The sequence below is a fragment of the Cydia pomonella genome, chromosome 19 (genome assembly GCF_033807575.1).
Source record: "Cydia pomonella isolate Wapato2018A chromosome 19, ilCydPomo1, whole genome shotgun sequence".
NCBI classification, from domain to species: domain Eukaryota; kingdom Metazoa; phylum Arthropoda; class Insecta; order Lepidoptera; family Tortricidae; genus Cydia; species Cydia pomonella.
The window spans coordinates 10,852,738-10,869,533 of NC_084721.1; the positions used below are offsets into that span (position 1 = coordinate 10,852,738).

Genomic DNA, 16,796 nt, shown 5'->3' on the forward strand with positions numbered 1-16,796 from the left:
TATACCAAGTGACATGCCTAAACATCCAGGTAATTAAACTAAACACTGGGGCATTCACCCGGAGGGAAGGTGAGGTCAGCCATCATAGCCTTTAGCCATACATCACACCTATTATGAGGTTAGGTCAATATGAGGCAAAGATGAGAGTAGGAAATTGGTAACCTAGAAATACATTGTTGAGCTTTACGGTACAATTCTGAATAGAAGAATAGAATAGAATAGGAAATAGTAGGAATATGTAGAATTGGGTGCCGTGATACTTACGACTTAAATAAGTACTACGTGTTATAATGCGATAGTTAATTACAGTCAGAGCAGAGCCCAACTGGGGAAGTACCTCCACCTTACAGAAAATCGCAGCCAAATAACACTAGACCCTACTCATAGTGTTGTGTTCCTGCCGGTGAGTAAGGTTGCCAGAGCTCAACGAGGGTGGGAGGGGGTTGGGGTCGGCAACGCGCATGTAACTCCTCTGGAGTTGCAGGCGTACATAGGCTACGGATACTGCTTACCACCAGTCAGGCCGTATGCTTGTTTGTCACCGACGTAGTATAAAAAAAAAAGTCAGTGGGATTAAGACGAGAAATAAAGTGACAAGTGACAAGACAGATTACAATAAGTAGATCTGAGGCCTAGCCATAAATAACAATCGCTGAAAGAAAATGAAAATCGAAAATGCCGATGCATCTTAATGCGTTTGGTCAGAAATGGCCTCATTAGATTTATTTCGAGTTAAATTTATGTCGCTTATTGTAATAATGTCGATATTACAATAAGCTACATCCCTATGATGCTGAAAAGAAATCTACATAGTTTAATATCTAATACAACTACGTTTTTTTGTCATATTCGTATACTTCATCAGTAGGTAATAAAGTGTTGTCGCGTCTGTGATAAAATAATCTGTGTAACCCGTTCTCAGTCTGCAGGACACGATAGGTCCATGGACAATAGACGCCACTGGACTGTGAAGCAGATAGGCACCTTAAATTAATTAATGGAAGGGTAGATACGCATCTCCATGACGCCTCTGAAAGGCTAAGTCTTTGTTCGGTGTATTGTCTCATAAATTTGAGGTCTGACTTAATAGGCTGTTCTAATAGTGAGGGTTGTGATGGGTAAAATGTGATACTACTTCCAGTAGAAAGAAATTAAGTTATATGTTCTTTATGTATCTATTACACCCAACCACATAATTGCATGGCCATTTTATGAATTAATTCATTAATAATATGTCCAGCTAATTAAGCATCCATTCAATATTAGAACGAAGTTTCATATCGACGATTGGCGGATGGGGGCTACGCGAAACCAAGTGTAAGATTTTTCCATCATGGCCCTTTTTCACCGAAATACGTACCTATGTCCTATAGTGGCGCAGTTAGCAAACATCCGATTAGACAGGTGGTAACAGCGACGAACCGGGTTCGATCCCCGGATGTGTATGCAGATAACACTTTTTGTATTTTATATTTATGATTAATTGACTAAAAGAAAGTGAAGCTCGAGATAAGCGTCGTAATATCAGCTTGTACAAAAATATTTTCTTATGTTTAGTTGTTCTCTCTTTTCTGAACTGATTTATGAAAATTTGTGAGCAGTTTAGATCATTATAATTTTGTCGACTTTTTTTGTGTTACTTAATTAATAATATATACTTCGTTCCAACCGAGTGTTCCACGGCCCTCACACACTTTTTTGTTTCCTGTTAAAAGCAAGTCTTGAATATTACGTGGTTTTCACAATTAGGGCATGACCCAACCAAACACCTATGACCGGAGATTGCCCCAAATTACACAATGAATCAACTAAAAAAACGATCATATAAAAGCTTATAAATACCCGGCATTTTTACCACCATTTCATTTCCTCTACCTCTTATTTGTAAACCATAAGCATCAGGAAACAGAAAGACGTAATGCCTATAGAATTAACGTGGCTTTACTGCTTTTGGACGGTAATTTAGGATTTTGCGTACACCGAAAACATAACATTATTATGGCACCGATACAATATACCTAACAATACGTTAGTGTACGATGTATTGTTATTTTTATGGCCGCGGCGCGACCCATAAACTGAGCCGTAAGCCTGGTTAAGTGAAATTTGTGTTGGCTCCAAGAATTTTTGCAGTGAAATGATTCTTAGTGAAAATTTATTAGGTATTGGGCTAAAACCGTTTAAATTGATTGAGCGTGAAGAAAAAAAAGAATTTCTTTTAATAATTTATTTCGCACATTGAGTGCCGGGAATCCGCCCGGTGGGTTCTCTGTTCGTAATCGGTTTCCTCTACAAAGCGGGAAAACGGTAGAATCGGCTACAAGCGTAGCGCTACGAAAACTTTGGCAGTGAATGCGTTAAGTAGACGTGTTGAAGATGTTGAAGTTGAAGTTACTTACTTACCTACCGACAGTTAATAGTATGATTATACTTAAGTGAACTTAACAAATATGTTTAAGATTAAAAAAATCTATACATATAATAAAGCTGAAGGGGGTCGAAAGTCTGTACATGGAAGATATTCGAAAAAAAATAGGCTGGGGATACTAAGAATCGTTAACAGAACACGTTCCAACAGTTTTTAGAATTTTTGTCTGTTTGTCTGTTTCTCTGTTTGTCTGTTTATTTGACCTCGCATCACGTGAAAACGGCTGAACGGATTTTGATGCAAACTTTACTAATATGTCGAGAAAATGCCCGGCCAAGTTATAGGCTATAAAAATTCAACCCCTAGAAGGGGGGGGGGGTAGCCACTACACTCGATTAAGTTAAGTTTGCACCTGAATCTTATGGCGCTACTTAGGAAGGAGGTGCACACTTTTACAACAAATATGTGCTACGAGTATCGAGTACCCTGCTAAACTAACAGATATGGTGCTGAAATTAAGCCACCGAGGAAGGATTTTGCCAAATTAACTCTAAAGTTAGAAGAAGGGGGTACGGATATCAATTCAATTTCAATTGTGTTGATGTAATAATACAACGAAATTAAACGACAGTAAATTAATTACTAATTACCATACATTGCACAGTGCCATTGCCATCTTTTGGGAAACTGAGTAAAAATTTAGTAATCAAGTAAACTAATAATTTTTAAGAAAAAAAAAACCGACTTCAATGAGGTAGACCGGTGAAAGAACGATTATTGTTGATTTTTGATTTCATACAATTAAATTAAAAAGACAGCGTCCTACGCCTAATTATGTATAAAAGGAGGTAACATGTTTTTTTTGTCACTGCACCCGTACCTTGACACATTTCAGATTTCCCCTATGGTTGACTGGTAAGATACCCGCAATAGGGTATTTGACTGTATTTAAGATAACTTATTTCACACCATGCATGAAATAAAGCACCAGATAATTATTAAAAAAACTAAATAGGATAGAAATATAAAAATGTGTCTTGAAAACCTAACTACTTGACAAACATGCACAGAGAACAAATTGCCAAACGTGAACTATGCATCGTTGAAGAGTTCCATTCTGTTCATCATGAACAGCTCCACTTCATCAAATGTCACTTCTACAAATGTAAATACTTGATTTGTTGATGAAAATACAAAAATCACTATATGTATGCCTTTCACATTTGAAGAGTTCCCTCGATTCCTCATGGACTCCATCGTCAGAACTCGAACTTGACAAAAGTTTGTCTTGAAAATTTAATTTACTTAACAAACACAGCGAAGAGGACAAATCGCCAAACGTGTACTGTGTATTGTTGAAGAGTTCCATTCTGATCATCATCAGCAGTTCCTCTTCATCAAATGTCACTTTTTTAAATGTAAATGCTAGATTTGTTAAAGAAAATACAAAAATCATTATATGTATGACTTTCATATTTGAAGAGTTCCCTCGATTCTCCTCCTTTTGAAATCTTGAAGTCGGTTAATAATGAGTTTACTTACATAGTTAAGTAGTGGCAAAATAAACACACATAATATCAACACGCATATAACTGCATAATTATCAAAAAAAATATTTTCTCCGTCATGAATTATTACCTAATCGTAATTTTATCGTATCCATATTCATACGTATCGCCTCTTTTAAGCACTTAATAATGGCTAAGAAGGTGGGTACTATGAAAAAAAAAACTGAAAATGCCTTATGAAAAATGCCGAGTGTAGTTTTATTAAATGGTACCTAATTGTAAAATATTTTATCTAGACTACAGTCCTCTAGCGTATCCATCTGTCAACTTTACTTCAAGTTCCACCTCCAGGGGAGAGGCAGAGAAATTAGCCGTGAATGAGCCGGTTACTGACACAGACCGAATACCACGCGAGCGGAGCCGCGGGCACAGCTAGTACAAAATATGGGGCTTACAATAAAAGACTATTTGAAAAATCTTGTTTAATAAAATACTAGCTGTTGCCCATGACTTCGTCCGCGTAGACTTATTTCCCGAAACACACTTTCAAAGCCTTAAATTTTTTTCGTACTATATAATATTTTCTTTTTCTACTAATTTCAAGTTCTCACATCGTTCTCGTTACATACTTTTTTTAACCCTATTGCGGGATGAATTTTTTTAAACGCTGAAATTACTTTCCTCGTATTTTATGAAAATTACAAAGTTCAATTTCCTTACTTAACATACCTACTAGAGGTGTGCGCCGAAGGCTAAACCATCGGCGGCGGCGTCTGGTCCAAAAATAGCCGGCGGCGTCGGCGTAATCGGCGTGATCGGCGTAATTAATAAAAACAACTAAAATTTGAAAAAATAACCGTTTATTTAATACTCTAAGAAAGACACAAATAAAAAACAAATAAAACATTTTCTTTCACGAAAAAACAATTTAAACCTATTAATTTAAACAACGTCAGCATGGCACATACATATATTTTTTAATCAACTGGTCATAGTAACAAACCGTCATGTTCATGTAAGCATTTAAGCAAAGCATTAACATATGAACAGTTCACATTTTAAAGCTTTGCTTACGGCACTGGTCCCACCGCCGGCTACAAACTATAAGCGAGTGAAACTATAAACTACAAACTAGTGGGCGAGCGGCGAGAAGCGAGTATAGTTTTACTAGTTTAGACGCTGAGCTATAAGCGAGTGTTTGGTAAAATGATCGGTCTGATCGCCAAGCAGGCACCGGCGAGTACCGCTGAGCTAGTTTTATAGTCGATAGCTTTTATCGCGGCGGTCAACTAGAAAACAGTGGTCCCACCGCCAACTATCAGCGAGCTTGGCTATCAACTAGTAAAATTATGTACTAGAAACAGTTGACAATCAGCGGGCGGCTAGTAAACATTGTATGGAATTATCGCTTACTCGCCGGGCGGTGGGAGAGTGTCTTCGCCGGCGGTGTGAACAAGCCAGCTATGAACTATAAATATATATCTCTCTCTTTTATTTACACGAAAGCGATTATCTTTTGTTCGTTTCTTGAGCTAGAAAATAGCCGATAGTTCATAGCTTACTCGCTCGCGGTGGGACCAGTGCCTACATGAGTCATAATTGTCATGGACAAAAATTATTTTGTCCACGTTGCTAGGACTTAGTCTGCATCTCTTAGCAGACAGTACGAGTCCAGCAACGGAAAAAACTCGCTCGCTAGGAGTACTCGTGGCGGGAATGGACATTAAGGCTCTCACAAGAGCATAAAGCCAAGGATAGCTATTTTGCTTTTCCCGCCAATAACGAAGAAGGTCACCATCCGACAAATCGTTTGGATCACAACCCCCGAGGTATTTCCAACAGTCATTTACGATAGTGTCATCGTTAGTAATACTACCGGCAGCGGCAGCGGTATGCTTCCGGGATATGGCCAATAGCATCTTTGATGACGAACTTGGTCCAGCAATTGCGGCATCATTAGAACTGATGAAATACAAAACAATTAAAGCAAAATAATCGATTTCACACCCAAAAAAAGTATAAAAGTGCACTTACCATCCCATAAGATCATCATCTTTGTTAGATTTACATGTATCAATACATTTTGAACAAAATACGTTGTCTATGAGCACCGATCGCTTCTTGCCATCCTTTTCAAGTAGCAATGTACCAAAATACTTCCAACAAAAACTGCTTTTTGACGACGAATGCAATGTTTTCACTGAAAAATGCTTAATTGCATGTCTTTCGACTGCTTTTTTATCAAAATAGTCCGACATTGTGGTTGCGTAACATTAAACGTGCGATCCGCGTCTACTCAAAATGGTTGACTGACTCCCCGCGCCGCGCTGCGTATGGCCTTCATGCCTTGCCCCACCCGTCGAGCGCCCCGCACCCCGCACCGCGCAGGAGAGCACGCAGAAGAGTTTATTATTGCTTATTCCGCGCGCCTTATTTATTGCGTTTTACTACTACGGTACGGACCACTGGGCTCTGTCCGCTTCGCAATTTTCTCGTCTTTCGTTTGGCGTGTGTGTTGTGTACTTTTACTACGCTTAACACAGTAAATTAACGCTGCATGTACTCGCGCGCGAGCGTGAATTAATTTATATGCCTTGTTGGAATGTACATACATATTACATACACAGAACGGACCAAAATTCAAGTTCTAACTTCACGCCGATTTCACGCCGGTGGAATGATCGGCGGCCGGCGGCGTGGCAAAAATGACCGGCGGCGTACGCCACGCCGGTCGGCGCACACCTCTAATACCTACATATGTAAAACTTGATCCCCATACAAACTTTAATCCCCTTTTTGACCCCCTTAGGAGATCAATGTTCAAAAACGTTAAAATTACTTTTCTTCCATTTTAATATAATGTCTTTTCACAAAGTTTTAATTTCTTAACTTAAAATAACACTTGAACGCCACACAAGCTTTCAACCCCTATTTAACTTTAGGGGTTGAATTTTTTAAACCGCTTCTAATCTCTTGTATACTTTATACATTCTTAACGGCATTACACAATTTATTCTACCAACGCAGCAAGCACAAGTCCAAGATACGACGAAAAAATTAATTACCATAAATTTACCTAAATAAGGATCCGTATCTACCTAATATGAATAACTTAAACGAAACAACGTAATTCAAATATTTGAATTTAATTTTTCATTCCGACGTGCTATGAAAAACAAAAGATAAAATTATAATGAGTGTCGGAAATTGTTGTTTATTAGTGTTTGTAATTTTTAAATTATATATAGGTACATGGATTGTATAGGTACCTAAACAAATCTTCATGATGTTCATATTTTATATAATAATATGATATGCCACTTTGTTATAAACCTCCTTAAAAAACATTTCAGTCGGTATGAATACTTATTTACAAGTTTTATCTAGTTACTTTAGCTTTATAAAAGCAATCTAAAGTATATTTAACCAAAGAAACGGGTAGCCAGTAACCAGTAAGCGAACTAGTTTAGAACAAAACTTCCAAGTTGGTGCCACTGTAATCCCCAGTTGCATACAATATGTAAGAGTCGTTGCAAGTTTATGATAAGCGCGACTACCGGCCCTCTTGTTTTGGACTCTGAGACAAAAATATATCTATGTTACAACTGCGGCATATCACAACGGTGATACTGAAGGGTCTATTAAATATATAATAAAGGGTCACTCAGGTTTTTTTAAGTTGGAAATTACTCGACACGTTTCGCTTAATAACGAGCAGTAGCCTGTGGTGTCTATAAGGCGCGTCGCTACACTCTTGTAGCGCTAACGCACGCTTGGTCTCCAGGGCCTCAGCATTTCGAACCCCAAATGCCTCAAAAATGTAACCACTGCCGTGTGAGGCGTATTTGCGGCGTGGCCCACATCAATGCTGGTGCTCAGAAGATAGAAAGGTGCAAGGGTATCTACGCATATAGCAACCGGCACCAGGGTCATCTCGTCCCTCGACAGCCGGACGGGCTCGAGTATGACCTAAACTTTGAAGCTGGCAAGGGCCCATCGGATGACATCATTGATGCGGCGTGTCGGCGTTTCTGCCGCAGGAAAGCCCATGATGTCCATGGCTGTCCATATTGGCACCAAAAAGGCAGCGAAGGGGGGCGTTTGTTGCAGTCCCTATGGGCAAAAAAGTCGCCAGTCGAAAGGTGGAATTGTCAAGTAGGGTTGTCACCTACAGATGGTGAGGGATATATTGTTATGTAGTCTTATCTAGTCTATTAATATTCATAGTGAACAAATTGTTCACATTTAATTCGTTTTTGTTTCCTTGATAAGAAACACCATTTGTCTTTAAATAGCTACACAACTTGATAAGTACAAAATCCCCCCCGACACGCCCGCCCTAACCAAAACTCCAACCACCTTATATCAAACTTATCCTTGTTCGTGGTACATTAACCGGCTCTGACTGACCTGTGCCGACACGCCTAATAATAACTATACATTATGATACTTTATGTCTAGTGACTAAAGTTTAAAATTGTATAGATATTTTTGGAATCAACCGTGTTAAAGTTGGTGGAATGTTAACGTCGCCATAGTTGTATAGTTGAACTAGTTACAAAGGACACCAAGTTTTTAGTTTGATGGACTGTTAAGCTCGGACTTCGATTCTAGTTTCTGTTTTGTTGTGATGAGTTTTTGTTTCTGTGACATGGAGTTTGTTGGATGAAATAATGAAATGAACGATGAAGGACCGAAAGGATAATAAAAATAGATCCAGGTGAATTTTAGGTTGGGCAAATAAGAGATATTCACTTTGTTTTTACATTTTAACTATAAGTGCAAAACTTATTAAATATTTTTTCATAAATATATTATTCAGGATTGGCAATTATACAAAAATTATTAAATATTTTTTCATAAATTTATTATTCAGAACAGGAAGATTATTTCTGCCAAATGTCTACCTCTAGTAGCAAGCATCTTTTTCTTAACTGTTGGTGTTGTTTAAAACACCTTGTTTGCTCGATTCATTTCGAGAAACGGTGACAGCGATTGGCAACCAAATCCCTGCAGCTCCTGACTTATTTCTGTGGGACTATCTAAAATAACGTGTCTATGCGAACAACCTGATGAAATTTAAACAGTTAAAACCGACCATCCGACACAAATTTACTTAGATAACGCCAAAAATGTGCGAAAATATGCTGAAAATTGCGATGATAAGGGACCACACCACAGTCATTTGCTGCTGCTGTTAGTGGTGGATATTTATCAGAAATTATGTTCCGCATATATTTGCCAACCCTAAATAGTATATTTTTATAACAATACTTATAAATCTTTGAACTAAATGTAGTTAAATTTAAAAACAAAACGTATACTTCTTATTTGCCCATCCTGTATAAGAAATTTACGGGCTAAATCGAACGCAAAATGACATCTAAATGATGTCATTCAGTTATAGTGTATTTCGCTCGTACGTGTCCGTACATATAATGGCGCAAGCGAGACGCACGATAACTAGGCTTCAATCAGATTTCATGCTGATGTCAGTGTACATTCCAATTAGCCAGATTACTCCAGTCCGTACTATAAGTACAGTGATGGTCTTATACCATCATTAGCGTCAAGTTTGAGTAAGAAGTGACAAACTTATTACCTACGTAACTCATTTCTGTTACCCCTATACTATGTGCATATTTCACTCTTCAACTGCGAACTCCGCTTTAAGCCCTTCACAGGCAAAGCGATAATACTCGTATACCAAAAGATATCTTATAGCAAGGCATCTTACAATATATTTTACGTGGAGTCCACACACGAAGCTATAATATATATTTTGGTATATTAAGATATCTCATAGCAAAAGTAGGGAGTGCTCACGGTACTGGTTTTCTATACAAATGCACTGCTATAGAGAATTCCCGATTCTCGCCATACAAACTCAGTACCGGGAGTATTCCCTATAGTAAGGCATCTTAAGATATCTTGCTATGAAGCTCAGTATATTACGATATATTTTGGTATATTTCCGTCCTTTTCTGACGTGACTTTGTAACCGTTGCACCTTTCTCTATCTAGGACACACAGCGAGTTTTGTGATGGCAAAAATATATTTTGGTATCGTTGTGGTGGGCCTTATCTATACTATAAGATATATTTCGGTATCTTACGGTATATTAATATACAAATTAATTTGTCGGGTGTTATCAGCCCACGGTGTATATTATTGCTCCGTCTATGACGGACTTAAAGTTAAGAAAGTTAGGCTCTCATTTTAAAACATAAATATATCTATGCCTGGTACTAGTTCGTGAGGTGTGACTATTAAACAAGAAATTCATCAAATATGGAACAAAAATACACTTAAATTTTTTAAACTATTTTCTTTAGGATATTTCTTCAGATTCGACTAGGAAGAGTAGGAAGCCAATATAGATCGTGTCATTCACGAAGACGCGTTCCTTGACTCATATTGTTATTTTATTGATTAATTGATTATTTATTTGTCAACAGTTGTTTACAGAGAGGGCTTAAAACTATTTACAATATGTAAGGAACTATATAAGATCCAGGTTATGCCTACAAACTGGCATACAAATATAATTATACTTGTCTATTAAGGAACTCGCCCACAGTGTAGAAACATTTCTCACGCAGCCAAGCTTTCATAATTTTCTTAAATATTGTATTGTTTTCCCTTTAAATTCATCTGGTAACAAATTTTAAATTGTAATGCACATGATACAAAATATAATACATAATTAATTATAATTTTTAGACGCTAATTCTATTAAATGTTTTTGACAAGTCTGCGCGTTATCGTGGATGACACGAACTATACAAACTTTCATTATGACATCAGTTGCACTTGCATTTCGCTCGTACTTGTCCGTACATGTATTGGCGCGAGCGAGACTCACGGGCGACTGACATCATTTGGATATCATTTTCATGTCACAATGTATGTCTGACTTGGCCTCTAAGTTCACAAAAATCTATGAATTACAAAATCAAATTTCAGTTTGCACATTTGTTCATTGCGTACAGTAAACATGATGTCAGTCTAATTAGCAAAACATGAGCTCATGTTCACCGATTTCAGTTCGAATAGATTTGTATACCGTATGCTGTTTTTAGGAGTTAAACAGGAGTTAAGATTTGGTTTTAAATGGACCTGTTGTACAATTTCCATTTTGACAAATTTCCCCATTCCATAAATAACGATATTTTTACCTAAATTGTTAATTGAAAGTACCCTCAAGGAATACTACTAAAGTTAATACTTGGCCGTGTTTTTTAAAATGCACTGGTATTTTACTTTCCACGTATTCGAAATAAAAAGTAGAATGTTTAACTCGGTTGAAAGGTATCATTTCAGTTTCGGAAACCTCAACAGAAATGGGTGCCTTTCATCCCTTGGTTAACAATCTACAATACCTACTATAAATGATTTAATTTAAGTTTTAGTATTTTTTTACTTAGGTACCTATTTTTAAAATGGCCGACCTCGAAGTACGTGCCACTTGAAGTTTTTAGAAAAAAAATGGTATGTTGCCAAATGAAAGGTTAATCTGGGTTTGTTATGGATATGATCTGTCAATATCAAAAGTAACGTTTTAGATATCAGAATGTATACGCCTCCTGTTCTTCTGATAGCGGGTAAACTAAATAATTAACCTTATTAAAAAGGTACAATGGTTAATTGAAGTTATGGAGTTCTCAAGCACACTATAATAAATTATGTTAAATAACACACCGACACCTACACACGGACACCTATACCGCAACACCACACCTACATCAAGAACAGCAACAACAACAACAACCTGCAACAGATACCTATTTTTTAAAAATAAATGTTTTGTAAGTCACATCATGTGAAATTGGCCGGAACAATTAATTATGTAAAAGTACTCGTATATCTGGAAATCAGAAATTGCCATTACTAGCTATCAGTACCTACATCCGTTTTAAATGCCTACAACACTCTTATTATAAACAATATTGTTGATACTGTTTATTCTGAAGTACGCCTTTGCATGTTATGTGTTATACCGACAAACATTATTTTCATTATTAATGCGAAGTGAAATATTAAACTCTGAAACTAAAAATATAACAGAGCTGAAATATTTAGTTGAAAATTCCCTAGAAACATTTTAGTTTCAACGGCTTAGAGTCGCTGAACTTTCTACATACGAAGGATTAAGCCCAAATGAGTTTTTTCACGGGAAAGTAACGGGAAGCTGAAAATGAAGTTTGAACAAAAGGATACGCTGATAAACTTTTTTGGGGGTCCTTTTGGGATAGTTTTTAAATTTTTTGCATGCGATGTTTGATTAAAATAGTCGCAGCAAAAAATAAATAAATAAATAGGTTCGTCAAATGAGATTTTAGGTCCAAAAATCTCGGTTTATGTATGGACCATCCATCCAGCATAATATATAGTGGTATCTATACCCGCCTTTTGCTCTGCAGCGGCTACAAATAATACCCCTTGTGTAAATTAATTCGATAGCATGACGTGACGTACGCGTTTGTGTTAATTATCATTTTGTATGGGATTTTTAGTTTCCAAAATGTTTCGCTTGGCGTGTTCTTTCTAAATCCCATTCAAAATGAGACTTAACGCAAACGCGTACGTCACGTCACGATATCGGATAAATTTACACTAGAGGTTCTGAACTCGGAGTAAGAGGGTTTGGACTATGGTGCTCGTGTTCTTACGCGGAATAGGCACTTCTCAAAGCTCTTTAGATTTCCTCGCTCGTGTTGTTTTACACTAAATGCATTATGTTTTATAGCTTTTGTCGATAGTTGGACATGTTTATCATAACGCTCAAGTCTTATTAAATATTACCACAAAACACTTTCAGGATAACTTTACGCTATGTGCCGTTACCTAACTTATGTAACAAGAAATGTATACTTATTTATGTACAATCAGCTGAAGAAACGCTGAATTAAAAGTTTCATTTCTCCACTACCTGAAGGTTGTCTGGAAGAGATCGCTCTGTAGCGATAAGCCCTCCTGTTGTTTACCTCTATCTTCATGTATTATATGTGTTTCCATGTAAATTTGTTCTGAGGTTGTGCAATAAAGAGGATTTGTATTGTATTGAGGATGGACAGCCCTATCCTTATTCACTGGATGTCTCTGCATGCCATTTCAAATTGTAATTATACTTTCTACTAACACATTTAGCCGTAAGTCATTACTAACATAATGTGGATGTTTTTGTCCGAAATAAATGCTTTCATTTCATTGTATTGAAACGCCTGACTACCCTGCATAGAATTTTGTCTGCAACTATATTTTATTTAACTACGACCAGTGACAGTCTAGCTTAGTTTAGTTATATTTTATTTTATTGTGTTTTTCTCTCTGGTTTCACTGAAAACCAGCGCCATGGCTAAGAATCTTAAGTCATCGGCATATGCTGAGCGGCATCAATTTTGGTGTATGATTGTTCTAACAGAATAAGATGTATTATAGGTTGAGTTTCATTTGTACGCCAAAATAAACTATTTCTTTTTCTATTGACATTATTTATAAAAATGCAAGCTTTACGGTCGAGAGGTTAAATGTAGGTATGTCGTATTTCAAACTTTCCTTTGCCACCAGATATCAAATATCAAGTGGAATTACGTTCGCAAAAGTGGTTGTTGTTTAGAACTAGTTGTGTTTCGCAGATAGATGAGTCGACGTTGAGTAAGCGTCGCAATGTAGTGCGACAGTCACCTTCTAATTTCATTGTAAAATTATAATGTTAATATCAAAACTTCTCTTAGTGTAGATCTAAATCTGTAATCTGGAAGAGCGAGGTCTCCTGACACAGGTACTTCATACCTAATAGGAGGACTCGACCACTGTGTATTTACCAACTAAGAATGAAATGAAATAAATGATTATCTTATCTTATCTTATCTTATAAGGGCGGCACGTGACCGCCTGGAGCAAGGAGACTACAAAGGTCGGAGACGATACAAGAGGATAAAAAGTTATAAGATGATTGAGCTGCAAAGAATATACGCGGTTGAGGTCGCCCACGTTGCCGTTTAGGATAAGTATCGTATGTTTGTAAGGTGTGAGGTTTGAATATATTGTTTTTATTTTATTTATTAATTATTGGGGTTTGGTGGGCCTTTGAGTGCTACGTCGACCAAGCAGTGATCTATTGTGACAGCCCTTTAAAGTTCACTATTAATTCCCGTTGAATCCCGGAAATTCCAGGTTCTTTGATCCGTAATGTTCTGTACCTCACAGGGTTGCAATACGTGCCGCCCTAAGTAGGTACTTCTTTTTGACATTAGTGGCCCACAGGAACAGAGAATGTGCATTGCAGTCTCCTCAAACTCCTGGCAGAACCTGCATAACGCATCTTGTTTCTTTCCAATTTGAAATATGTTTTTGTTCAACTTACAATGTCCAGTCAATATTCTGGTCACCGCGTAGGTTTTATCTCTTTTGAGCCTTAGAAGCTCCCTAGCAGTTTTACTGTTGAACCCTTTGATTAGAGCTTTCGATTGTTCTTGTCCTTTGACGAACTTCCACCAATCGATAGTTTCTTTTAAGTTGCTGAGCAGAGAGTCATATCCATCCCATTTTATGATTCCACAGAACGGTTCTGGGCCGACCAGGGCAAAAACAACAGCCCAACTTAATTTCCTCACTATGCAGTGCCCAACTTCTTTCTAAGAGAAGAACAATAAGAATAACAAGAATTATTTAAGTTATAAGTGAGCACCTACTGAAGAAACTCAAAAAAACATTTTCACTCAAGGCGGTAGCATATATGAAACTTAAATGTATGTATTGACATTTTTTTATCTTGGTTGTTAATGGTCACACACACACACACACACACACACACACACACACAAGAGAAAAAACTGTACAGTTCTGACGAACACAAGTTTTCTCTCTTGTGGACAGTAGTTAACAGATTGTGGGCATGTAGGTAATGATTTTATCATACTTGTCATAATAAAAGAAGTACTTTATCATGTGGATAAGAGCTACATAAGAAAATTAACTTTTATAGCCCTTAACTTTTGGGTATATCTACAGGAAAGACATGAATACAGTTTTGTGTTTGACCCCACTCCATTCTTGTACCACTAGTTAAAAATGAACTTAAGAACTACTTTGGGATTAATTATAAACACGGGCTGTCTTCTCAAACTGTCTAAGTTCTCAAAGCAAACACTGAACTTTGTATTGTTTAGAGTTTTGAAGATTTTCGTGCGGGCTGCCTATGTTCACGTAAGACAAACAACAATTCAGCCTGCTCCGATAAAATACACGATCTTCAATCGCTTATCGTTGTACAAATTACATCCGTCATTTTATTGCAAGAAGTAATTTCAGCACGAGAGCGGTGATCTAATGAATAGGTATCAAAGAAATCGGTAGCAAAAACTACCTAAGCCTCGAAGCGGTATTCTGATTTGTAAATCTGATATAATTTTGATATGATATGACTACAGCAAAGCCCTTTCGCGCATGAGAGGAGGCCTGTGCCCGGGAGTGTGACTTATTTAGGCTGAATTATACTTCGTATCCAAATCCAAGACAACAAATATAATTTACTAGCAGCAGTACACGTTATCGTGCAGTCCAAGTCACACATTTTAGAGATTATAGTATTTAAAAAACAAGTTCGCGCTGTCCCTCTCACTCGCTACGCTGCGTTCCTGCTTCGACATCGCTCCTCCAGTACTCATTACATGTTTTTGTGTTAGTCCGAGTCACACGTATTTTCGCCAAAATAGTGTTCCTCTAAATATGTGTACCTAATTGTGTTTCGATTAATGTTTATTGTGCGCTGAATAAGAAGTATAGAATCAAAACATTATTTGAACTGCCGACCGCCGTACCCTCGAACGAAAAATTGATGTTTATTCAGCTCGGCAAGTCTAGTCTCGTTTGCCATACTTACATGGCAGTTAAACTTTCAATTTGAAATTGTAGGTATATTCGTTTAGCTTAATAAACTTATTACCTAAGAAATCAAGTAAGTAATTTTTACGTCCATACGAAATCACTTACTACAACTACCTTCTTTTTTGAATAAATAAATTACGGCAAAAATAAGTATGGGGCTACAAATAGATTACAATTTGAACTTTAAATAATTGTAATACGTACTATTATAGTATTATTTACTAATATAATATTATTTAGATTTCATTTTATGATTGCATAAAATGCAATGTTTACTTACAATTTTTTTTTTTTACGAGATGCTTTCGCGTACAGATTTAAATATACAAACCATATCTGAATAAAGTTAATATATACTAGGTAATCGTTTCACGAAAGCGGCTTTTACCATGTCCGATCTACCCTACCATACAATAAAACAGATAACAATGGTAATTCTTGCCGATTGGTAATAAGTGCCTATGAATGATAACAAAACGCGTCTTTATGCAAATGTACATACACAGTACCAACAAGTTTAATGAGCGTCTTATGAGGATACCTTTAGGTAGGAAATATACAGGAGTAATGTCAATCAGTACACAATCTATAAGACATTGGAAGACTATTTAGTCTGACTGACAGTTTAAAGTGTTTAATGCCATTAATCGACGTATACAAACGGGACGTGCTATGCGTGCTCCGATACCGTGCGCCCCATGCCCCATATGAGGGCCATAGTGAATCTATCGTATGGATCATGACGGATTAGGTAGTAGGCTTTAATCGGACATCGCGGTATCGTCGAGTCTTGGGTCCAATCGATGTGGTCGCCTCCTAAATTTGATCATCAGTTAGTTACCCGCTTTGTTATTATTAGACAGCTTTGATTAACATAATATAATATAATTTTAAAATGAAATATATTATGGAAAGATATACTTGATTTGTGTAATATTGTGGACTCCGTCTAATAATAATTCTCCTTTCCGTGAGTACTTAGAAGCTTAGGTTTACTGTGCAACAAGATATTCATCAAACAGAAAAT

At 36.9% G+C, this 16,796-nt stretch overlaps 1 protein-coding gene across 1 annotated transcript; it reads right to left on the bottom strand.

The window, feature by feature from the left end:
* Window positions 1–4,719: 4,719 nt before the first annotated feature.
* LOC133528367 (uncharacterized) lies at window positions 4,720–6,626 on the bottom strand. Its single transcript, XM_061865734.1, has 2 exons — window positions 5,911–6,626; window positions 4,720–5,838 (listed from the first exon to the last, which is right to left on the bottom strand). Exons 1-2 carry the CDS (start codon window positions 6,132–6,134, stop codon window positions 5,409–5,411), a joined length of 654 nt encoding a protein of 217 aa, XP_061721718.1. The 5' UTR covers window positions 6,135–6,626; the 3' UTR covers window positions 4,720–5,408.
* Between the last annotated feature and the right edge of the window lie 10,170 nt (window positions 6,627–16,796).